The following is a 25,401-nucleotide window of genomic DNA, read 5'->3' on the forward strand; positions in this document are numbered from 1 at the left end:
TAAATCAAGAGTCAATTGCATTTAAAAAATAGGAGAAAAGCATGTGAGTTAGGATGCAAAGAAATGCTAAGTATTATGTTAGAGCTGCATTTAATATCTGTTAATAAGCTAACAAGTGCTACAGCAATCATAAAATGGAGCTCCATGTAGCACTTGTAACTTTCTACCTGCAGATAACTTGTTTCAACTGAACCAGAGTTGGCTGGAGACCAAAATGCTGATGTTTGGTAGCCGTAATGCATCTCACAGTAACTACAGTTGCCTGATCTTCGGAGCTGTATGGACAACCAGGAGCCACATTGTAAACCCACACAATAGCCCAGTGGTCAAATTCCTCAACCTGTGATTTCTTTCACTCAGTCTATAAATATTGCCTCATTTTATCTGAGTGTAGCCTGTCAGCTTGCTTGCTGACAAGCCCAGGCACTGTGTGCTGGGTCATTTGGACACACCAGCTGGGTAGGATTTATTAGTTTATAGCTTGACTCCAAACTGTGACTTCGCAAGTCAGAAAAATGGATTAAAGCTGCTTCTTCTTTCTCATCTGAAGAATGATTTAATAAAAATGACGTCGTGCTATTTTGTAGGTCTGCTCCCTTTGTGTATTTAGTCATGTTGGCTTGCTTTATAGTTAAAAATAGGCTTTTACTGTTCTGTGCTGCTGTTACCCCTGCAGAGCCAGGAGAATGGGAGCTGGGTTGTGCTCTTAGGACTCCATCCACAGCATTGTTTCTTAAATGCCTATCTGCTGTTGCATGCCTGCCAACCTAAAGAATACTGTGGAGTTACATTAGTGTCAGGAAGGTGGGTCAGATCATCTAATGTGGGATGATTTGAAAGGGCATGGTAATGCCTGAGAGAGAGAATGTGGCTGCAGAATTAGACTGTAAATTTAATATTGGTAGTGGGATTGATGGCTCGAAAATGGGGTGATGAAGAACATTGTACCTTGGGGGGGGGGGGGGAGGGAGGCGGAGGGAGAATCCATTCCCGATTTTGGGGAAATTTAAACTGAATTGTGCAAATTATTTCTTAGTCAGCTGTATTTGAGCTTTGCTGAGCCATCATCGCTGTTCTCATTTTAACCCAACTGCATTTTCTGTGCTCTTGACTTACTTCTTTCTTGTACCTAAGTAGTTAAAAGTTCTTCAAAGCCTGCATTGTACATTGTCTGCCTCTGCTGCTTCCCCATTCAAGGTACAGCTTGACCTCTAAATCTTAATGTATTCATGATAACAAGCTAGGAAAATAAAATATTCCAAATGCTTGGCAGGCAATAGCTCTTGACTCTTCTAGATTGCTCAGGAAAGAGCCAGATGTCAGACTTGGATGTATCTCCCTGGTGTGCTTGCCTTTTCAGTTTTGACCCACATCACCAGTGGATTTTTTAGTTAGGTTTTTTGGCCTTTGAATTAGCAGCTGACTGTAGAGGGATTTTGTTTGAAAGATCCATAAATAATATAGAAGATCTTGTTTTTCCATTGTCCTTTCTTTTAAGGAGCCATGAGGAAAAGGAAATACATGAATTTATGGATTTCAGAGCCTTTGTAAAGTGACCTACTTAAATAATTAACTTTGCATCTGGAGATGGTGGTCCACTGGATTATTTTTTTTTTAAGGCAACAGGGAAGACTCGTACTGATTCTTTTAGAAGTGAAGCTGTTCACAGCTGTAGGAGCAGAATGAAAAGCAAACCAAAATTAAAGCATTGTTACTTTCTGTTAATAACTGTAGAAGTCAGTATGCTATGTGTTCCCCTCCTTACCTGTTGGTGTGTGACTTCTGTGGTCTGACTCCAGTTTCTGTCCTGTTCAGTCTTTCTTGTTCTCAAAACAGTCAGTTCTTTTAGTTGATAATGGGTTTTTTTCAGCTTCATGGGAACACGAGTGATTTCTTACAATTCAATGAAAAGGATTTCAGATATTTCTGTTCAGCAGAGGTCCAAGGTCCCCAACTACAGCTGCTATTCCTAAATAAATGGATACTAAAGCACACTTTCACAAACAGTGGCATGCATGTCAGCACTAGTATACAGAAAATCTAGTTATCTGCCTCTTTCCTGTTGAAGGAAGAGGTTGTTTAGACAGCTAAATGTCACGCCTACACCTGCCACTTCCACTAGTGTTGTACATTCCTGTTCTTTCTCCAATGATGGTACCCAGGGAAAACTAAATTTAGGAATTCCTGAGTTAGAGTAATATGATTTTTTTGTTGTTGTTGTTTTTAAGTGGAGGTTCAGTGTTCCAGCCAGGGTTTTATTCATTAAGCACACAGAGAAAGCATGCTTAATGCAGTAAATAACTAAACCATCTACCCCTTAAATGAAACAAATTAACCTTCTTAATCTCTGGCACCATGCAGTGTTATAGCAAAGACTGTTCTAGCGCTGTCATAAATCAGCAGTGAAGTTTTGACTCTCAAATTTTCTGGTTATTGCAAGGTGACCTTGTGCAGTAGGCGATGGCTGTGCACACATCCTGGGTCTCTATAGCTTATATTCTGGTAGGTGGGAGAAACAAAGATGAGTTCATTAATTGTATCTGTAGAACAGGCTTCCAGTATTGGTCCTAGTATTTCCAGCTGATTTCTATGCTGTTTGTTTTTCTGCAGTTTTGCAATCTGTGATGTAAAATCTCTTCCTAAATATATTACATGGTGTTAGTAGAATTTAGAAGTTGCTACATGGATTGTGTTTTTATTATGCTGTTGACCAAAGGCAGGAAAATGAGGGATGATTTAAACTCTTATGTGCACACCTGCAAAGACACAGATACGTTGCAGGAAATCACATCTGAATGTCAGCATTTTAAGCAGAATAACGTGGTTCAGTTGATGATGTCTCCTTGCTCTAAAGCAGCCTTGGTTTTAGCAGGCTCCATATCAGGTCTTGTTTTACTTATCTTTTCAATATATTGTTATGGACATTTGTAGCAATTAGGTGATTTAGAAAAGGGGGGTGGGGAAGGGAGGGCTCATTGAGCTTAGCATCTGATATTACAGTTTTGAATAACTGCCACATAGACTACAGAGAAAAGCTCCGCAGGCTGTTTCAGAATTAAATGGAAATTTTATTAATATAAAAGATGGTTCTGTGTTGATCAGTGTCAGTAATTTTAAGTGGCTTTGCACAGGTGTTGCTGCACCATGCTCCAGAATTTAGGGGACATCTTTGTGCTTCCTAAAGACTCATGAAATGGCAAAAAGTGGTCATTTACATTTTCCCTTCCTATGATCACGGTGAGCACTCACAAGTAGGTCATTTGCCTAAACTAGTAAATATCTAGTAGTTCAAAGAAGTTGGAATCTCTTTCTGTGTGACAGAATAGAAACTCTGGAGGTATTAGGAATGCATGATACCACACAGAGTTTTAAAACCTTGTGTCAGTGTGAAAAATCTTCATTAATTTTCTTTGGCTACCATATGAGGCAAAAAATGTGAAACACTGAGCAAGCAAAGCTGGGGAGTTTTACAGCAACATCCACTGCTGTTATATTGCCATGGCATGAGTACAGTTGCACTTTCAAAACTCATAAAATAAGTAATAGAGCTGTTTGGCTGGTAGCATGTTAGTAAAACATTAAAAATAGATAAGGTAAAATCATACTATTTTAAGATTTTGCAACATTGGTCACTTATAAAGGGAAATACCTGTCATTTTAAAATATTTTGAGTTGCCTTGTTGCTGTGCTATTTTTACATTATCCAGAAAAACAGTGAGATGCTACCTTCATTACTCTATAATGCAAATACAAAACCTTTTAGCATTTGTCTCAGAAGTATTATTTATAAGCTTTAAGATGTTCTTAAGTAACACTTCTTTTAAAGTTTGCCTTATTTCGAAAATAACATTCCAATGTCTAAGGAAAATTATTTGCCTCTTCTTTGGACCAGCATTTTAAAATTTTCATTGTTTTTAAATGCTCACTATTATGCAATTAGCAATCTGAAACCAATGATTATGGTAATACACATTTTGGACTTACATTAAAGAATGCTACAATCAGAGCATTCTTTAAAACATGGTTTAGCGAGTGCCCTGGTGTCTACTTGTGTGTTGAGATACACATCTTGTAATATTGTAGTTCTTCAATTTATTTATTTTTTTTTGTTTGGGATGAAGCAGAGTGTGCATCTTTCATTGTCAGACAGGGAAAAAGGAGGAAACTTCCATTGTAGAGCAAGCACATAGAGCAAGTACACGATTTCATATTTGGAGCCAGTTATTAGCTGAGAATTATGCATTTCTCTCCTACTGCTTAAGTTACTGAAAACCAAAGTTGTCGTATTGGGAAAGAACCACCCACTTTTCTCATTAACTATTCCTTGATACTATAACGCAAAGATAATCCTTTAGTTAAAGCTCCAAGGGGTGGCATTGACATGGCTGCAGCCATCAGACTTCAAACAAAATTTTCGATCAATTGCTTCTGAATAGTCGTGTCTTTTTAAATTTTCATCACATTTCTTTCAATTAACCCAGTATTTTGTAGAGGTAAGACACAGTATAAAAAAGGAAATCGCTAGGTTTTGCATCTGTCCATGGCAACTCCCTGCATATTTATGTATTTTAAAAGCATTTTCCTTGGAAGTATACAGAATACTTAGGTCTTTACTAAAAAGCTACCAATAAGAAACTCTAAAATGTCGCTATGTTAATCATGTTGATTTTTGTCTTTTTCTTTCCTCCTTTGGTTAGTCTGCTTCTGAATTATACCAGATTTATCTGTTTGAAGGAATGACATGGATCTGGAAGTGATTTTCTGGGTCAGTGCCATTAAACACTGTTGTACAGCACATTCATAGCTTCATTTAGCTTTGGCTTGAAAGCCTTCTCTAACACAGCTATTGTGGAGTCTGCTTTTGAGACTCTGTGGTTTATTAGGTGGCAGTGTGTTCTTTCAGCTTGACACTGACTTGACATTCATTGCCTTTTATTAGAAATACTTTTTTACTCCTTCCTATTTCTTGATACTGATCATACCCTCTCTCAGCTCAGGCTAAATAAGCCATGCTTCTCTTGCACTTTATCAAATACTAGTTTCTCTTCTGTTAATCCTGATAGTTTTCTGACTCTATCCGCATGGCTTTAAGTCCATCTTTATTGAAAACATGAAGCTGGAAATGTGTTTAACATTTCCAAATAAGGTCTCTTCTGGGGCCATGGAGAAGAGCCCAGAATTTCTGTATTTCTGTATGAGTGCTGTGATCTCATTGGGTTCTCCTTCTGCTGCATCACCTGAACAGTTCAGTCACTTTCTGATAAGCTGATATGCTGAAAGTCTTATGGCAGTGATTTCTGACAGATAAGTTCCCAGGTTCTTGGTTTTTGTTTCAAAATGCATGATCTCACATCTTTGCATACTGCATTGTATTTCTTTAACTGCAAGTAGCAGTGAATGTATGCTCACAGAAGAGTGTCCTGCTCATCCCTTGTACTAACAGTGATACGAGCAGGATTTACCAGTGTGTTGCCATTTTCTTTTGGGGTTTTTTTCCCTTTCACTTTGCAAGATGGGAATTTTAAGATCTTTCCTATAGCTATCATTTTTCAGATCCCATCTTTAAAAAATAAACATCCTTGGTAGCACTTAATTTTTTTTTAAATTCCTTTTACTATTAGAAGTTAGTTCGGTGAAGTAAAATTCAGTGCTCTAGTTTAGTAGTACACTGCAGTAATTCAGTTTAAACAGCTCCAGTTCAAAACTGAGAATATCCATCTCCTCATGAGTGTCTGAAAAACTTAAGTAAGCTCAGTTAGATTGGCTAGAGTGCTGTACCCATGAAATGAAATATTCCATGATTGGGTATAAAACAAAAAGGCAACACATGGTGTAAAAGCACCCTACTGTTGAAGGCTTCAACACTTTGAATTGTATACATATCATAGGTCCTTGGTGTTACCATTTAAAATGTGCCCAGGATAGATGTTTTCATGTTTGGGCTAGACTCTTTACTTGTCTGTAGTGGTTTTCAATCTTGAGTGGTGCTTTAAAGCTGAAAATAAAATGTGGATGCAGGTGCTACCAGTTTTATCCCTGCTGGTGCAATTGCTCTTCAGCATCTCCTATGTCCACCTGGTAGATTTGTGCAAACCAAAAATGAGTCTGTACTTGAGGTATACGTGAGCATCCCCTTATTGGTTAAAATGTTCTGCGGGATTTAAAACATCTCACTTAAAATGCCTCAATTCACATTTCCTGTAAACATACGTGGCCGCATAAAGTGTTCTTGAACTTTTTTTTTGCTTTTACATCCTTAAGCATAAATCTTTTGTCTGGCTTCCTGTGGAAGCAAAGTTTCTGACCAGGTTCTCTGTTCCTTCCTCTCTCACAGTTTCTTGTAACAGGCCAAAGAGTTCAAAATTTAACCTTTATAAACCTCCAGAAGTCCTGAAATTAGAACATTCAGTTTCCAGCCCAGCAGTAGTTCTCAGCATACTAAACACCCGAATAACCACAAGAGGAAGTATTTATAAATATCTAACTGTGGGAAAAACATCAACTAGAACATGCATTATGTTAATATGAAAATCAGTTATTCCTAAGAAACCAGGCTTTATTATGTTGTGGGGTTTTTTGTCCTCCAAGTCTATTGGTATTAAATAAGGGGAGCTTTTACTGAAGTTCAGTGGTTGAGCTCAATTTTCTGCACTTCTACCCTAGAGATATTCCAGAAGTCAATTGAAATGCCTCAGAATGGTCTTTCCTTCAGCCTGAATGGCAATGGTCGTTGTGTGCCTGTCCCTAGTTGTCAGTTTTCATCATGTATATTTCCACAGTACTAATTCCCTTCCCAATTTTATTCAGTGTCTTTGGGAAGTTGTTAATATGTATGCTGGTGTAGGCTGTGCAGGCTCTGTTAAAGCTCTAAATGCAAGTGCTTGGTGGGACAGCAGCACGCTACCAAGAGTGATAGGTTAGGTTCTTGTAAATGTGCAGACATAATACACTGGAATAGAGATCCTGCTTTTCATAGTAATTGAAAGTGATGAAGAATGGGGTCTGATCTATATCTAATCACTTTATGAAACAAACCAAACTGATTAATGTAAAGAGGAGAAAGACCTGAAAATCCTGCATGCTCCCTTCTGCAAGGTTTCACTTCTGCTGCACTATTTGGGAAAATTTTTAGCAGCCTATGGTTCTCCATGTGGTTAATGTCATCAGAGATTTGTCAGTACTTAGATGCTTACCTACAGTCAAAACAGTTGTAGAACAGTCTCTTTAGTTTGATCCCTGGAGCAGAACTGCTCTAACTTTAAAGCCATCACAGATCCCATGTTTTAAAAGTACTAAGTTATCCTTTGTTGCCCAGTAAAGAAGTTACGCTTTCAGCAGGTGTTTTCTGACTGAGGCAGATTTCTGAGTAAAGGTCTAAATAAAAATATTGCGATCTTGCAGGTTTGTTCCTTTCATTGTAAGTATGTTATAATGGTTTGAGTTCAGAATTTCAAACAACTTGGAAGAGCTTTGGAAAATTGTTTAGAAGGATTTAGTTCAGTTTAGTGTGATTCAGTTCAAATCCATTCTGCATTCTTTTTCATTTCTATTCTTGGTTCATAGGCACTGTAAATACCTGTATGATGCAATTCCCAACTCCCTTTTTTAATTTTTATACATAATTTGAGTTGTTGCCAATACATTGGCGTCTGTATTTGCTCAAGGAATAATGTTTATGCCAGATTTCCTGAAGAAGACACTTTTGAATATAAAATGCTGCATTGAACCTGTGACACAAACATTGTCAGAGTAGCTGATAGATCTGGTCCTACAACAGAGAAGTTAAATAACGATGGGTGTGTGTCAGGGGTGCATTTCGTACTTTTCCATTGAAAAGGGTTGCCCCTGAGAGCTTTTGTTAATTCCCCAGACACCCATTTAAATTTCCCCACCTCTGTCCCTCTGCAGAAGTCAATAATCCTTCAAGCAAAAGATAATTGCATTCGATGCATGAAATGCTCATAGGATTAGCTGCTGAGAGCTACGAGATGTACAGTAAGTGGCTGTTGTGTGTTTTGGGAAACAAAATGAAGTTAACTGTGTGCTCGCTCTGTCTCAGTCTTTCCCTGAGACCAGCAGCTCATGTTGTATTAGCTTAAACCTCTAAATAGTTTTTTTGGGGGTCTACCTATAGCAAAGTATAGGCAGAGGAAAATATGAAGAGCTTGCCAGAAAAGATCCTTATCATGTGTATTTTTGTTGAAGGTATTCTGCTGTGGGCTTTGTATATAAACTGTTGTAACAGCAATAGTACCCAAATGCACTGTTTTCAGAACATGGGTTGTGCTTTGTGTTGTACTCAAGATGAAGAATGTTTTTAAGAGTAGGTCGTCATGAAATTTGAGCCATGGTTTCTCATAAGCATGTCTATTTGAGGAAAATTTGGAGATTCAAAATAAGATACTATTGTATAAAGTGAGTGATATAGAGAGAAGACATAATTCAAGTTGGAAGGTTTTTATTTCACTGTTGCTTGAGCTTTCAGAGAAAATACATAGATACTCCTGATGTTTTCCATCCCACCCCTACGTACAAGGAAATCCTGCTTCCATGGGAATTGCATTCTAAGTTGAACTGTATATAGTTTAAACTTTTATTTAAAATTTAACTCTGCACTGAACATGTCAGGCTGCATCATGTCTGTAGACAGAATCGATAGAAATTACTTTATTATTCTGTAATTAGTTACATTGACTGTTGTGTTTTAAATCAGTGAACCATGAAAATGTTCTTCTTGATGTCTCTCTTGGTTAGCAAAAGAATTATGTTGAAATAACATGTTGATAAGTACCCACCATTATTAGAAGTATTTCTTCCTTCAGTCATTAAATAACATAAATCTGGGTGTATTCTTAAAGCATGTACAACAGACTTGCAAACATTTAATATAAAAATGAACATTTATATAAAATAGTGAAATAAAATGTTACTGAATGTATAGGATACTGAAGAATACTAGGTTGGCGCTCAACCCTCTTATAGTGCAAATAAAAAAATGCAATTACTGTCTTGGTGAGGAAAGAAGTGGGAAAGACTAAGGCATAGTATTTATTTTATTTGGCTGCTGTTGCTCTTCCTACGAAAATATACAGAATATCAAAATAACTTTGTTCTAATTTATTTAGATTTTTTGGACTGTCATCTATAAAAGAAATAAACAACTTTTGGTTTTAATTATGGTGGCTTTTATCATATTATTAGTGGAGAGACACTATAGAATATGCACTTGGATGCATGTGGCTAGAGGCTGAAGAATCAGTGTTTGCTTGCATTTCTTTAATTTCAGAAAGTGGAAATAGAGGCTATAAAGGTGATATTTTGTGTTGTCTTACGTCTACTGTGCTTGCTTGGCCTGTTTCAGTGGCACTTAGTTACTTACATGATCATTTGTTGGGAAATGCATAGCAATGTTACACCTTTGCTCTCTTTAATTACATCTTTCTGCAGATATAATTCAGTCACTTTGCAGGCTTGATAAATATTTCATAAAGTGCTGACTGGCCTTCGGTAGAAAACATTGTTTGTAAAATGCTTATTGTTTGCTCTAAAATTAGTGGTATATTGGAGCTCTCCAACCAGAATCCCTCTTGTATTTTAGAATTCAGTTATTGTGTCCATCTTTCCCATCGTTGCTTTTATACTTTTTTTCACATATTAACTGCATTTAAAAAACAAACCAAACAAAGCCCTTCACAAGAACAACAAAAATAAAGCCTAACTATGGAGAAATAATATTTAAATGAAGAAAAGTTTTGGCATAATTTCGCTGATTTTTTTTTTTTTTTGCTATTTTTGTACCTTTTTATGCCTTTTTTATATTTAATTTCTTGTCCAGTAAATATGCTGAAAATATATTCTGTTTTTAAAATGCCGTTAGAGGAGGAGAAGCCAAAGGGTATCTTGAGTTGCAGTAGAGACTGTCTGTTGTACAGAAAGACACACTGTAGGGCTGGAGAAAATCATGATGTTCTTAAAATAGGAGGAACATATTCAGAGCAAAGTAATTGTTAACTTTGCATGCATAAAGTGGTGACTCACTTTGAGGGTGGAAGTAATGCTGCTTTTAAGATAGGAAGATGTGATAAGACTTAAGGTATTGTACAGTTCAAAATGGAGATAAGTCTTTGTCCTTTAGTTTCACATAATTGTTTAAGTTTTCATTTGTTTCAGGGTTTTCAAGAAGTAAAAACTTGGAGTTCTGAGATGTAGTGTTTTTCCTCTTGTTTCTATCCATGTGTGTAAACTGTTTAAATGTGTGTATACACACGTGCTGCTTACTTAATGAGAGCTACATGTATTTTTATAAAATGCTGTTTTGACCTCTGTCAAATTAAAGTTAGGGCTTTGGTGTTATCTATTTTATCAGCTTGTGTTTTGTATTAAAAACTTCTGTTCCTGTGTTATACTTCATTAGATCTATGCGTATGCAGCCGTAATGTTTCTCACTTATGAAGGTTATCCTAAAAACAGGTTATCAGGACAGCTGTCTGACCTTTATAATGACTACTAATCATTTAATACAATGTACATATAATGTATTTTGAAACCGTATTTTCTTCAGAACAAATCATGCATTAGTTTGTCTGAATTACCCTTCTATGTTTCTACTGTGTCTCCTAGTCCTTTCTGATGCTGTGACTCCCAAGTGTTCAGTTATAAAGTTAAATACTGTAGTTGATTCTGGCTTCAGCAAAGCTGTAGTTTCTTGTTGCAGAAAACTAAACGCTTGTTATGTAAAAAGTGCAAGTTGTTTTTGATCCCTAGTACTTTGAATGACTCCTTAAAACCAGTCATCATTTAATGAAAATGGTAAATGAGTTTAACATGGCTCTTCAGTTCTGATGCCATTTGTGTTGTCTTCAGTCTGTGATAAGTGATGTTACTGAGGCAAAGGGTATGTCCTTAGACTTTCTCATATTGCTGCATGGTCTGGAGGATAAAGGATGTGCAAGATTTAGCCTATATGCACTTTAAAACAGTGCAAGAAAACCCTTGTTTTTATTTTTATACTAAGTACTAAAGTTAGTGCTGAACTGTTAAATGGAATGATAGCTGAATACAGGCACAGAAAATTTTGTAACAAAGTGAAATTCAGTACCAAGGCAGATATACCTGTTGTGGTGAAATTATCTGTCATATGTTTCTTGAAAGTAGAGGTTATTGTTCCTAGCCATTTTTTCAGTGGGTACAGTCATGTGATTTCATTATGGTATTTTTTTTAATCACGTTCCACTGCAAGTAAGAAATAGGATGTAAATATCATGGATTGAGGTAGACACCTTTGTGGTGGTTGGTGGCACTACTGAGGTTGTTGAATGCTGCATTTTATTCTTGCTCTGCATACCTAAAACCATTTACCAAACATTGTGCTCCTTGAGTGACAAGTGTAGCCTGTATTGGGTTTGCCTGGCAAGGTTTCGATAGCAGGGGATACAAGGGGTAGCTTCCGTGAGAAGCTGCCAGAAGTTTCCCTTGTGTCCGATAGAGCCAATGCCAGCTTGCTCCAAGACAGACACGGTTTGTTGGAATGCTGGAGCAGCTCATGAAGAACTGCATCCTGTGGGAAGGATCCACACTGGAGAAGTTCATGAAGAACTGTTGCTTGTGGGAGGGACCCCACGTTAGAAAAGGGGAGAGTGGGAGGAGTCCTCCCCCTTAGGAGGAAGGGGCAGCATAGGCAACATGTAATGAACTGACCAAACCGCCATTCCCTGTTCAACTGCACTGCTCAGGGAAAGGAGGTAGAAAAAATTGGGAGGGAAGAGAAGCCCAAGAAGAAGGGAAGGGTTGATGAAAGGGTTTTCATAAGGTTTGGTTTTATTTCTCATTATCTTACTCTGATTTGATTAGTAATAAATTAAACTTATTTCCCAAGCCCTTTTTGCCTATGAGAGTAATTGGTGAGTGATCTTTCCCTGTCCTTATCTTGACCAATGAGCCCTTCGTTATGTATTCTCTCCCCTGTCCAGCTGTGTAGGGGAGAGAGAGTGCAGCTTTAGTGGGCATGCAGCATCCAGCCAGGGTCAACCCACCACACTTACGCAGAAGACTTAAGCACATGTGGTTTTTCATGTCATCGATGCTTTACGTTTTTTCCCTGTTGTGTACAACTCTGTATGTGAAATGTTTTAAATAGCAGTTTGTGACTAAGATAGAAATGTGTGTATTTCTCACACACACTTTTCATTAAGCTCATCATTTAAATGTTTCAGCTTACTTAATTTTTGTAATTTTTCTTTTCCTCACACAACTTCTCACCTAATCTTCCTGGGGGTGGGGCGGTCGAAGTGGATGCTGCTTTCGGGCATGTAGCACAGAGACATAGTATTCTGCAAAGATGTGAGCATGTGCTTTCTGCTTGTAAATTGTCCTATTTGATTAGGATCAAAGTGGCTAGTTGAGTTGCCTTAAGTAAAATGCCTGCTTCTGACATAGTGCTGTCACCACCTGGCAAGTCCAGCTCATGCAGCATGTCTTTGACTTGAGGAGTTATTCTAAAACCAACAATAACCAAACATTCAGCTGATTACAGCCAAAAAAGAAAAAGAGAAGTCTTGCTTTTATTAGCAATATGTTGAATCAGTTATTGTGGAATCCCCTGCCTCTTCCTATTGTCTGTGTAATAACAAAACCTAAATCTTTGCTGTTCCTTTAAAACACTAGTTGCAGTGATTACGTTAAACATAGTTTGACTTCATTTTTTTGGATTTGCTTTGATGTGAGGTTCTTAAGAATTGTTATTGCATTGACAAAAAATAAATGTAATTGTTAATGATATGGAGATATTTGCAGGGCACTATAAAAAATTGGCTTGGTGCAAGACTGTCTTGACATGCACCTCCCTATGGAGTTAATATTTATTTGTGATTTTAAAGTAATTACTTTATAAAATGTAAACCCCATGAAATACTGTACCTCTGCAAGCTACCATTAAATGTGTGAATCTTAAATGATTTGTACATGTACCTTAAAATAATATGTAGGATTTCGACTTGGAAATTAGCCTGGAGTGCTTGAAGAGATTGTACTTCTGGGATTAGTCATTGACACACTGCAAAAGCTGTGGTGGTTCACTTACTATGCATTCTGCCTACAAAATATACACTTATTTGTAGAATGGCTCAAATAATGATAAAAAATTGATGTAGTGGCTTGGATATCAGTATATACTTTTCATTTTTGTGATAATTAAAATTTACGGGTTGGAAAGGGAGGTAGCATTAGTAGTCTGCTGCTATCCTAACGCAGATACTATTCTAAACAGTGACTAACGCACTCCTTAATGCTGTATTTTCTCCTTTTGGTATATCATCATCAGCGGTGAGCATAACCAGATTTTTCTGGAGGCAGCATCCATGGCTGCATGTGTTAGACTATTGCTTTTGTTAATTGCCTACCCTTTGTTGATGAGTATATGAAGGTCAACTCTAGCTCTTTGCTTAGTGAAGCTTTTTAGGGTTATTAATGTCTGGTTCCTGGTTTTAGCTCCTCTTTTGTGAAATATTAAGAAAGAATTGTTTAAAATGTAGCCATTTTTGCTGTCACTGTTGCAGTCATTACTACACTGGTGCAGTGTAATAAGGAAGGAATAATTTCCAGGTGTGTTAGAATGTAGGAAATGCCAGGCAGTTTAAATAAGACTAAGGTTTCAAATTGTCTGCTTTCACCACAAATCCTAAAGCCAAGGTTCTTTTAGGGCATGTTCCATAAACAAGCAAACGTAAACCAGGCAAACAGCAGTAAAATCATTCAGTATCTTTATTTGTATAGAGCTAATAATTTCCTCAAGCACACTGTCTTGTGACTTGCAGATTTCTTTTCTCATAACTTTTTATACCGATTGACGACTTACATCTTAATGCTGAATGAGGTCTTATTTTCATTTCCATCCAGGGAGAAAGGTAATAGTGCTAAGGTAGCATTCGTAACTGACATGGGTGAATACACTTTGTGTGACATTCCTGGTACAAACACACTCTGTAGAGAGTATCTACCTTGCCTGAGCTGAAACAAATAAAAAAGAAATTAATGAGGAAAGGTTTTTTTGAATTGTCAAAGCCTTTATTGCATACCAAACTTGATACATTAATATACTGTTGTTAACTAGTGGTGAGATGCAAGCTTCATAGGGAAGCTCTTACGAAGAGGAGCAATTTGCCCCTTAAATAGCATTTAAACATTTTTTCAGACAGAAAATACCTTACTTTATCCAAATTCACTTTGCAGTCCGACAGTGTTTACTTAAAACACTTTCCTGGCAGCTGTGTGCATAAAGCAGTAGTAAAAATATACATCACAAATCTTGGTGCATCAAATAGATTGTCTCGATTTATCCTTCAGCACTGTGTGTAAGCAAATGCATTTCAGGATTGTAGGTCTTTGCAATTGTGTCAGTCTTCCCACATTTCTTATTTGGCATCCTATTATTTCACCTAAAGTATAACAGATAGGTCAGTGGCTTGGATTTTACTTGACTCTAACTTCAGACACAAAGGAGCTAGGCAAGCCCAGAACAGTGCTTGTTTACTTGCTGTTAACCCCCTTACAGGAAGCCATTGATATTGAAACTAGTACAATATTCATCTGTGATTGAATTCTGTCAAACCCCATAGCAAGATACTGAAGAGTTCTGATATAAGGGTGATTGCTTCATTGTTGTTTGTCCTCAGAGACATGTTTTTTAAAAATCTTGTATTTGCAGCAATTTGGTGGTATTTTGCTGACCTCTGCATGAATTAAAAAACCTGCAAAACTCAAAATTTTCTGCAGCATTCTCAAGCCCCATTAGTTTTCTTAATTTATTTGGTATTGGCACAGAATAAAGTGTGACATAAATTTATGTTAATTCCTTTTGCTGTGTTATTTACCTCAAATTGTAATGATGCTTTTTCTGCTCCACCTATAGCTTCCTGCAGATTTCACAAAGCTGCACCTTACTGACAGTCTCCACCCACAGGTGACCCACGTTTCATCTAGTCACTCAGGATGTAGCATCACTAGTGATTCAGGAAGCAGCAGCCTTTCTGATATCTACCAGGTAAGACTGGAATGGATACTGATGTGAAGTGCAAATGCCAGCAATTTTGACGTTTATAGCTAAACCCTGTGCTATTGTCTATTCTCAGTTTTTGTCTGAAGAACCTTCAATAGACTTAAAAAGATCTAATTTTTATCTGAATCATAATAATTTCAGGATTTCATTATCCATGGGTCCTGAGGGAACTGGTGGATAAAGTTGCTAAGTCACTATCCATCATATTTGAGAAGTCTTGGCAGTCTGGTCAGGTCCTGGCTTTAAACTGAAAGAGGGAAGATTTAGATTAGATATTAGGAAGAAATTCTTTATTATGAGGGTGGTGAGACAGTAGAACAGGTTGCCCAGAGAAGTTGTGTCTGCCCCATCTCTAGCAGTGTTCAAGGCCAGGTTGGATGGGGTTTTGAGCAACCTGGTCTAGTGGAAGGTGTCCCTGACCATGGCAGGGGGGTTGGAACTTTTAACCTTTAAGGTCCTTTTCAACCCTAACCACTCTATGATTCTATGTTTGAAAACTTGACAAGTAATCTGTAGCACAGTGACATGGCTTGTGTTGCCTTAGTTTGTCAGGATATGAGTTGGCAATGTAGAGAGATAGTATTTTGCAACGTATCAGGATTGTGCTTGATGTTTTTATTTATTTATTTATTTATTTATTTTTTGTGATTTGTGATATTTGGATGAGGAAATCTTCCTTAATGTTAGCATAGACAGCCAGCGTGGCCTCTCCAGCAGATGCCTGTGGCGGGACCTAGGAGGTGAAGTGGTTCAGTTCCTGACTCTAGCACTTCAATTTGTCTTTGTCTGATTTGCCATACGTATAACAGCAGCTGTGGTGTTTACAGGTCAGAATTTCAAAACTATGGGTTTGGGACCTTGTCATGTCAGGGGCTTTTCTTCTTGATGCTGCATTTTACATTTCTTAGATGTGTTGGCTTCAAAATAGAGAACCTCTTCAGTGTCAAGGAGAAAGCAATACACAGTGAGCAGCTTGTGCTGGTCTGACTTGAGGGGCATATTCCAGTTTCCCCACCATGCAGAGATCTGGTGCCAGCCCCTCAGTAGTGATTTCTCCCCTGGCTGTTATGGGAAAGATGGGGACATTGAACTGGTGACACTTACTTTAAATGGTTATTCTGAGGGGGCTTCTTCTTGTAAAGTTCTGTGCTCTTCATTTGGAGCAGCTTGAGTTTGGAGGGTTACCATGAAACTGATCCAGAGGGTGTCCCTAGAGCACTTGGAGGTGTGTGTGCTGCCTCTACATATAAATTGGAAAAAAACCCAAAATGAAATAAAATGTGGAAGTCTCCATCCTTCACTTAATGTATACAGTTTTTGCAATGTCCAAGGGGGATTTACCCTGATAGGAAATACAGCAATCTGTTATTCTGAAAAAAAAAAGAAGGAATCAAATCTAATTAAAATGTTGTTCTATCAGAATGCTAATAAAAAATTAACAAGACCACTTCTACATGAAGTACTGTTTATTAAAAGAGGAGTAATGTTTGTTTGGGGTACTTAAAAAAATGCAAATTTAATGGCAAATAGCTATTTTAACAATGGGGAAAGCATCATTTATATGAATACATACAAGTTCAGTTGCAAGCATATTTGTAGCATGCAGCTTGCTTCAGGGAATAAGCTTGTAGGCTTTTCTGTGGAAGAAGAGAGGCTATAAAAAGGTCCCAGTTCAATTTAGACAGTAATTGCAGAATGCAAAGGTTTATTTTTGTGAAAAATGTCAAAGTAATTGAATACTTTAGACATAGTCTATGCCAGTCAAGTATGTTTGTCAGAATTCGTTCTAAAGAGAGGACGATTACTTTGAAGCAGGAGTCAGGTTTATACTGTGAGGGTGAAGAAGATGTAAAATCAGCTTTGTTATTCAAGTGTTACAGATTTTCATATCTTTCATCCCAAAGACCTTAACATAAAAATAACAAGTATCTCTAGAGACACAGTTGTAGGTGGCATGTAGTTATAGTGGTACAGCTACTCACTGGATAAGTTGAAAATAGGTTTTTTTTTGCAAAGATTTTCAGCAAAACTTTCATAACTGTAGAAAAAGATCACCAAATTTCTGGGAAATTAAAACCAAACAGTTGTACAGTTCTTTACATTTGAACAGAAACTTCAGAGAAATACGTTCAACGTGGTGTATGATTCCTATGATAAATTTTGTTTGCAATGATGGAATCAACAGAATAGTTGGTGTTTGGAGAGAGTTAATGGTTTTCTGAAGTATTTACATGGAATCATTTACTTCTAAAGTATCCTTTTAAATTTAATTTAAAAATATTCCATTCCTGTCAAGTATTATCTAGTTTCTGCAATTTGTCTACAATTAATACCTCATTTAAAGATGTCTTGAAGATGTATTGACAACTGTGTAATTGTACAATGTCAAAATAATTGTTAAATAACCAATGCCCATATCAACATCAAGAAATATGAGAATGTATTGTGGAATGTAACAATTTTTGTGTTAGTACACATATTTAAAGAAAATTGACAAGTGTAGGTGTGGAAAGTGATAAGGTTCTTAAATTATTGAATTTAACCAAAGGGTACCAAGTGTTGTTTGACTTAATGATTTCTGTTATTGAGGTAAATCATTGATTTCTGACTTCAGTTTCAGTCATTGAGAAATGTAATGTAACAGCATTAAGTTAGGTTAAAGTACTGACAAAAAAGCCAGCAACAAAATAAAATGGCTGCAGTTTGAATTCAAGTCAAGGATTAAATAAACAGAAATACTTTTTGAACCCAAGAGGTTGATTCAGTCATTCTCTCTCAATTGTTTGTCTTTTAATTCTCTCGCACATGTTCGTTGAGAAACAGTAAGCCATAACCCAGTCATCTACATGTCATCTTTTTACTTCAAATTTAGTAAAACTTAGGCAAAGCTCGTTGTCGTTTTTCCTCTAATTCTTATCATCTGTATATAATAGTATTTTTCTGTCCAGTAGGGTGGACTTCTGTTCATTATGGCTAAGTAGGCAACAAGGATTTAGAAAGATTGCCGTCTTACCTTGCAGTTGATAAACAAAATATTTTTTTTGTTATACTATTAATTAGATCTTTACTGGTGAAATCTGAGGTGATGATATGTCATGTTTTGCAGCCTAGTAAGTTTTAGTTCTGTAGCATTAAAAACAGCTGTTTGCAGTGAAACTGTGTTCATGGCCTTTTAAGATTTTTTTTGAATAAATCATGAAGCTGAATCTTCAGATGCTTTCAGCATTGAGCTGAGAATATTTCCTTTTAAATATTAATGCTGTAACTATATTTGTTTATCAAATGTTGCACATGAAAGAACTCCTTTTAGGATAGGAACAGCTTAGCAAAATAAAATAAGCCTTGATGTTTACCCCACCCAAGTTTCAAAAATATTTCAGGTGCCAATTAGTAAGGTCCTTAAGTGTTGTTACTTTTGTTTTAGGAAATAAGTTGGTAAAGTGACTAACTCTGTGATGTAACTGTAGAGGAAGGGGATGCTGAATGTTAATCGATTGTGTGCTGGCTTGTTTTGCCAAGATCAACAATTTGCTTTTGTCTTGCGTTGACTTGGCAAAGCAAATCATTCACTCGTGTAGGACTGCTCGCTCTTGCTTCTCACGCTTAATTAATGCTTCCTATATGGAAGCATATACCTGTTCCTATATACTCCTAAATGCTTCCTATACCTGTCCCATATATTACCAGATGATGATCCCAGTTTGAGAGCAAGGAGATTTAAGCCTGTGAATGTGTGCTATTCCCTCTCCTTGTTTTGGGAAGGTGGTATTGTGTTGGGTCAGCTCTTTCCTTTGCCAGCCTTTCTTTGCTTTATCCTGTCCTCAGCCTGATGGCTTCCTGCCAGCCCTACTTGCCCTCTGGTGTCTGCCCAGATACTCCTGGCGGTGCAGGAAACCGGGAACATCCTTTCTGAGACCCTCCCAGGATGTGTGTATTGCTTGGAGATTTTCAATATGTCAACTTTGTTTTCTCACGGGTCTCATGCAGTAACTCTTAGAAGGTCAGTCCACCATCCAGAAAGCCTTCCTGAGGGAGCCCAGACTTTTATCTCTCAAGCCAGAGTGTCTGTGCAGCCGGCCCCTAAGTCATTGTATGCAAAATAAAGAGATTATTTTTTATTACTTTAGGATTAAGTCATTCTTTTTTGAATGTATCAGCTTCTGCAGTGCAGGGCTCTGGGTAACATAAGGCCATCTGAAATGGCTCAGGTAAACTGTGTCCTACTGAACTCCTTCCACAGTTTTGGCCAAGTCCTGTGCCGTACCTTAATACTGCTGGTGAGTTCAGGTCCTCTAATCTGTTCTGTAGTTTGTAGTCTAGGATTAACTTCCAGAGTCCTTGCTCTGTATGTCTGTGGTCTCAGCAAGCATCACTCTGCTTAGTGAAAGCAGCAGTTAGTTGTTGATAGGGGAGGATGCTGTTCGTAGTGTGCATTGTCTGGATTTGTTACATCTTTCCATCTCTAGGGAGGAAAACTGCTCAGACTGACTCCTGTGAGAGATGTGGGCTACCGTGTTGTAAATTTTGTTGTAGGTTAGGAAAGAGCAGATATGAGGAGAGAGTGCAGTAAAGATCTTAGACTGAAGGAGTTTTAAGGTATTTCATGGCCATTTGCCCTCATATCAGCAGAGTATGAAAAAATTACTTTGCTACCTTAGATTTATGATTTGTGTATATAATAACTATAATGGATTGTAGTATAAATAAGTATTTGATAAATACATATTATAATTACGTGGTTTGAGTTTCATAGTAATTTACTGATATTGTAAATTTTATCGGGTGAGTTGAAAGCTAATATAAAACAAACCCCCAGACATTATTTCAGACTGTGGAGACGCTGGATCTAATGTTTCTGTATGATGGGAGGAAATATTTCAAGCTAATAAATCAGTCATGGAGCCAAAGGCTAACTGAGAACTTACAGATGGCTCCTTTACATCCTTTCCTAGTTATTTCACTGTATTTGCTTGATTAGCTGTTTTCACTCAAATCTAGAAATTATTTTGGACTTAAGAGTTCCTTAGCAGTTGAAGCATCCATTTTTTTGTTAGTACAATATTAGCCTTTATAGATACTGCTTCAGATTGGGCAGGTTCGCCTTAGGTACCGAAATGTGAAATAGCTCTTCACCTTAGGCTTGAAAATGTCTTAGTCTCCTGACTTTCTTGTTAGTGATGTGACAAATAAAAAATTAAGCTGTCACTATTATGTGGTTCCTTTGAAGCTTCAGCAAATTTCTCTTGCCATCTCTCCAACTGTGAAGAAAATTTTTATCACAGCTGGTATTCAGACTCTGGAGAGACACTGTTTTTTACTTCAAGCTGCATCCAGCGTTTTTCTTACATGCAGTCTCTTTAGGTTTATTTAAGTGAAGCTAATTCCTCTTATTACTCAAGAAACAAAGACAACATGCACCTATGAAAGCACTGATTTCTGAGGTTTATTTAATCCTTAATTACATGCCCTGAGAAGCGCTGAGCCTCGTGATTGATTGTCGTACAAATTCTGTTGGGTATTCATCTTGTGTTCTGGATTTTCCACTCTGAGGTTTAGAAGGAATCCCCTATGCTCAAAGGAGCTAATTGAGGTTTTCCTTTTAGTGTTACACAAATGCATGGCTATTGCTTCGTAACTAAAGGGTTCCTTTGTGGACATGCTTGATTTTTCCAACATGAAGTACAAAAGTACTGGGTGGGTTATGAAGTTTAACATGTCAGCAAGATGACCTTGAATACTTACTGTCATACTTGATGCTACTAATCCTAAAGAAGCTTTTTGCAATGGTTATGTAGATAAATTGGTGTGTGCTTTTACCATAAAGACAGATCCAACTATTCTTAATAATGTAACAAAGCTGATGCAAAACCTTTTGCATGTGTTATCAAAAGGAGTCCTTGTGGGATGAACTGTTTGATTATTTTCTATGAACGCATACTGTCCAAGTGGAAAAGCTACATTTGTGTTCCTTTGCTAACTTTTGCATAATCATAATATTTTGAGAAAGCTGGTTGAATTTACTTTTTCCCCCCCAAAAGATAAGGTGTATTTTTAAAGGTGTCCTACAATATAACTTTTCTTATCACTCTGTGGATTGTTGCATAAAAGTTTGAGTTCGTTTGTTGCAGTGGTTTGTATTTTTTGATATGTAAGTTAGAAATAGTTGCCTTATCATTCAGGTTTCTACAAATAACTTCAGATGTTGAAAAGATTTAATTAGCTCTATAAAAAGTGATCATCTTCAGGAAATGATTGTAGCCTTTAGTAGTATTTTTAAAGTATTTTCTGAATGCAAAGTTGAATTTAATTCAAGTTTAAGAATTGTTTTTAAAATAGCATCAACTTTTCTGGATAATAGAACTTCAACTTCTGTCCCATTTTATCATTTAAAGAAAGCCAAATAACTTTTAATAAGCAGATTTTGTGCAGTATGTGGAATTTTCTTATGCATGATAGCATTTTATGACTAAATTTAGTTTTGCATTCATTTTACTAATGTGCTTTTGAGAGAGCTTAATCTGGGAAGGTTCGCAAAATTGACTGTGAATTAGTCAGTCCTACTTCATTGGAATTGTCGCTGTTGGAGACCTCTGATTCTGACAGATTGGTGTCATAAGCTGTGTGTCTACTGTCTCATCGTCACCAATTTTTCCACCAGTCACTTTTGATGAAGGCTATTTTGAAATCGTAGTTACAGCAGCTCTTTCAAATACATCATGGGGAACATGCATGTTAAACACAATAAGGCTGCTAATGAAAATACTGCTGTCAGTGCTATCACTTCTGTGATTTGTTTGTATGTCAGTAACATCTTTCTTTACCCTGCTTAAGAAGCACCCAGCATTTTTTTCTTAAAAAGACGAAACAAAAAATGCCAAACACCACCAATTAAAGAGCAAGCAACACAAAGTGAGAATGATTTAAATACTGTGAAGGTGCTTTCTATATTGACAAGACTCTGTTACAAAGCTTGTGTTGTGCTGTAGGACAGAAGCATCTAAGGATGACACTAGATGCCCTGATCCATCTCCAGCCATATGGTACTATTCATAAGGTGGCTGTATATGATGGCATTAAAGTAACAGATGTTAGCCGCATCTAGTGAGGCAGGCATAGGGCAGATGATTCTATGAAAATACCAAAGTAATTTGTCTTATCTTCTCTGTGTTTGGAGGTTGACTTAGTTTTGCGTGATTGTTTTTTTTCTCTGGTGTGAGAGACAAATCAATAAAACAGGCTTTAGTAGCTGTGTTTGCCCCATGTAGCATTTTAAAAGTAGAATATATTGTGTGTTTCCAGAGTCTCAGAAACAAACCGTCCCTATAAGGCACATGAAACTTGATTTCTCAAGCCATGGCTTAAATCTTGCTTATTAGAAACCTACATTTCCTTAAAAATGGTTGTAGCTGTGTCTTGGCAGCTGCTGTGTTATTAAATCAGGTTCCAAGAAAAATGATCTTTATCAGCTGTGACAGACAAATGTTTGTGGGATTTATTAAGTAAAACTGAATTGCTAAAATGTATTTACCTGTAGGTGCTGTATTAATGATCTCAGGCTATATATGGACCAGGTTTTCCTTTCTTTTAATACAGTTTAAAGGAGGTTAAGTTTGGCAGATATTCTCTGTAGTCCATTTGTGGTGCTTAAGCAGTTACTTCATATTTTTTCTGCATCTGTAGTTTTTTATACTGTTTATCAGCAAATGAAAGCCATATTTAACATACATACAACAGGAATAGCAAAAGAAAAATACAGTTGTAGGTTACTGGGAGATTAGAAAATTCCTGTAGTGTTTTGATACTGTACTTGTTTCCCAAAACTCTTTGCTTAAAACTACATTGTGTTCCTAAGTGTCTGAAAATAAAAAGTTGGGGCAGGAACAGAAACTGTTTTAAATGAACTGTTGATTTAAAAAAAAAATTGCATTTAGCTAATATTCCAAGAAATTGTTCCTTGAAACGTAACTGCCTTCAGTTCTCCCAAGACCTACTGATTAAATAATGCCGGTTGAATCCTGTTTATGTGTGGCTGATTGATTGAAGCAAGTGTTAGAAGTCCTGTTTAAACAATGGGTTTGAGTTGATTGTTAGGTATTTTTAAAATGTATGCAAAAAAGAAAGCAATATAAAAAAGCATGAACTTGAGCGATGTGTTAGGTGATAGAATTCATTTTTATAAACTTAACTAGAAAACTGTAGCAGTGAAGAACATATTTGAATGTTTTCATTATTTTTTTTATTGTTTATACATTAATTTAGGCTACAGAAAGTGAGGCTGGTGATATGGATCTTAGTGGGTTGCCAGAGACAGCAGTGGATTCTGAGGATGATGATGATGAAGAAGACATTGAAAGGGCATCGGATCCTTTGATGAGTAGGGATATTGTTAGAGACTGCTTGGAGAAAGACCCAATAGACAGGACAGATGATGACATTGGTAAGTATTGCAATGTACTAAAATACTGTCAAACTTGTTCTCCACCAAAAAAAATTCAAAACCTGAAAAATTTTTGAGCTCGAGGTTTTATTTTAATCACTGGCTTTTGTAGTCAGTAAGTTTAGCATTTATTCTGTAAGGTGATTCATGAATGCCATAAATTCAGCCAGTGAACTGAGTACAGCCAAAGAGGAGGAAAGCACATGGAATATGGGCGGTAGAAAGGTCTTCTTTCTTCGAGATATTCAAAAGCTGTCTGGACACAGTCCTGGGCATACAATTGGCTGTAGGTGGCCCTGCCTGAGCAGGTGGGTTTGACCAGATGACCTCCAGAGGTTTCTTCCAACCTCAACCATTCCATGATTTTGCATAAACAAAGACTTAGAAAAAAAATACTTTCAGGTCAAACTGAATGCAAAAATCCCTACCATTTAGGGCATATAAATTATCAACAGGACTACTAAGAAAAATTGAGTCCTGTAGTTTTGGACCACATAAAAAAATGAAAATACAGGGGAAGTTCACTGTTGAGTATAAGTGCAACTCCACTGCACACAGAAGACAGGGCAGCAGCAGTCACCTTTAAGACAGTAATCCTGTCTGGTTCATGCAAAGGGAATTTAGTGAATCTGCTGGATGATGGTCAAGTGCAATTTACTGTGAAGTTGAGCCTAGGAAGGGATGGCTTTACCAAGGAACTTGCTATTTTGTGAAATTTTCCTTCTTAATGTCTTTCTGTGTTTTATTTAGGCCTGTCATAGTCTTAAGGGAGTTATTGCTGTGGCTGGAGTATTACAAATATTGGTTGTATTCAGAGCTCTCAGTTACATTACAGTTCTTCCATTATGCTGACTTCTACTTTGCAGAGCTTCTATTGATGATATGACCAGCCAGTCTGTGTCTACAGAATACCCAGCAATTACAACAGGCCACTGTATATGATTTATTAGTATACAGAAACGATTGTGCAGCATTTTAGCTTAAGTAGCCTCAGGCATCTTGCTGAAGAACTGTCTTTACTGCTCTTTGTTGTTTTGACATGCATGACTCAGTGGGCTTTTTCTCCTTCAGAACAACTACTGGAATTCATGCATCAATTGCCTGCTTTTGCCAACATGACAATGTCAGTGAGGAGAGAGCTCTGTGCTGTAATGGTGTTTGCAGTCGTGGAGAGAGCAGGAACTATTGTACTAAACGATGGGGAAGAGGTCAGTAGAAGAGGCTTTTTACTCTCCCATTATACCAAACATCCCGGATTCCACAAGGTTAAGGTCCCCTTTTGTTGCCTAAAAAAAAAAAAAAAAAAGTAACATTGAGCAGGTAAATTAAATCTGGTTTTGTTCTGGATTAGTTTGAAAGCTTTTGTTTAATCGCTCACACAACATTCTTATGCAATAAAAGCATAAGAAAATATTCCTTATAATGTAAAAAATGCTTCCTGCCTAATGGAGCTGATTTGGGGAGTTTATTATTTTGTTATTCAAGTGGTGATTTAAAACTTTTATTTTTTTACAGTCTTACATAAACTCTTAAAAGTAAACTTAAGATCCCAATTTTCGTAAACTGGGCATAGCTGCACATTTAAGGCAAACTAGCTTATACATTTTTTTAATAGGTACTAAAAAATAACTTTTCCTTTGGAAAAATGGTGAGGGTAGTATCTATATACTATGATACTACAAAGTTAAGTGGTTCAGGCTTCACATATCCTGTCACATTTAATTTGTAGCTGGATTCCTGGTCAGTCATTTTGAATGGCTCTGTGGAGGTGACGTACCCTGATGGAAGAACAGAAATACTCTGCATGGGGAACAGTTTTGGTGTTTCCCCTACCATGGAAAAGGAATATATGAAAGGAGTGATGAGAACCAAAGTGGATGACTGCCAGGTAGAGTGTCGTGCTGTAATATGT

At 37.0% G+C, this 25,401-nt stretch overlaps 1 protein-coding gene across 13 annotated transcripts in view; it reads left to right on the plus strand.

The window, feature by feature from the left end:
* Positions 1 to 25,401, plus strand: part of RAPGEF2 (Rap guanine nucleotide exchange factor 2) — a 193,083-nt gene that overhangs the window by 130,769 nt on the left and 36,913 nt on the right. For 9 of the 13 annotated variants that reach the window (XM_065693582.1, XM_065693572.1, XM_065693517.1 and 6 more), the window contains 4 exons: positions 14,906 to 15,037; positions 23,312 to 23,489; positions 24,561 to 24,697; positions 25,219 to 25,377. In XM_065693582.1, coding sequence (XP_065549654.1) covers positions 14,906 to 15,037; positions 23,312 to 23,489; positions 24,561 to 24,697; positions 25,219 to 25,377 — 606 coding nt within the window. The remainder of the gene's footprint in view (positions 1 to 14,905; positions 15,038 to 23,311; positions 23,490 to 24,560; positions 24,698 to 25,218; positions 25,378 to 25,401) is intronic. The other 4 variants (XM_065693523.1, XM_065693567.1, XM_065693557.1 and 1 more) reach the window with 2 other exon arrangements.

The sequence above is a fragment of the Lathamus discolor genome, chromosome 1 (genome assembly GCF_037157495.1).
Source record: "Lathamus discolor isolate bLatDis1 chromosome 1, bLatDis1.hap1, whole genome shotgun sequence".
NCBI lineage: Eukaryota > Metazoa > Chordata > Aves > Psittaciformes > Psittacidae > Lathamus > Lathamus discolor.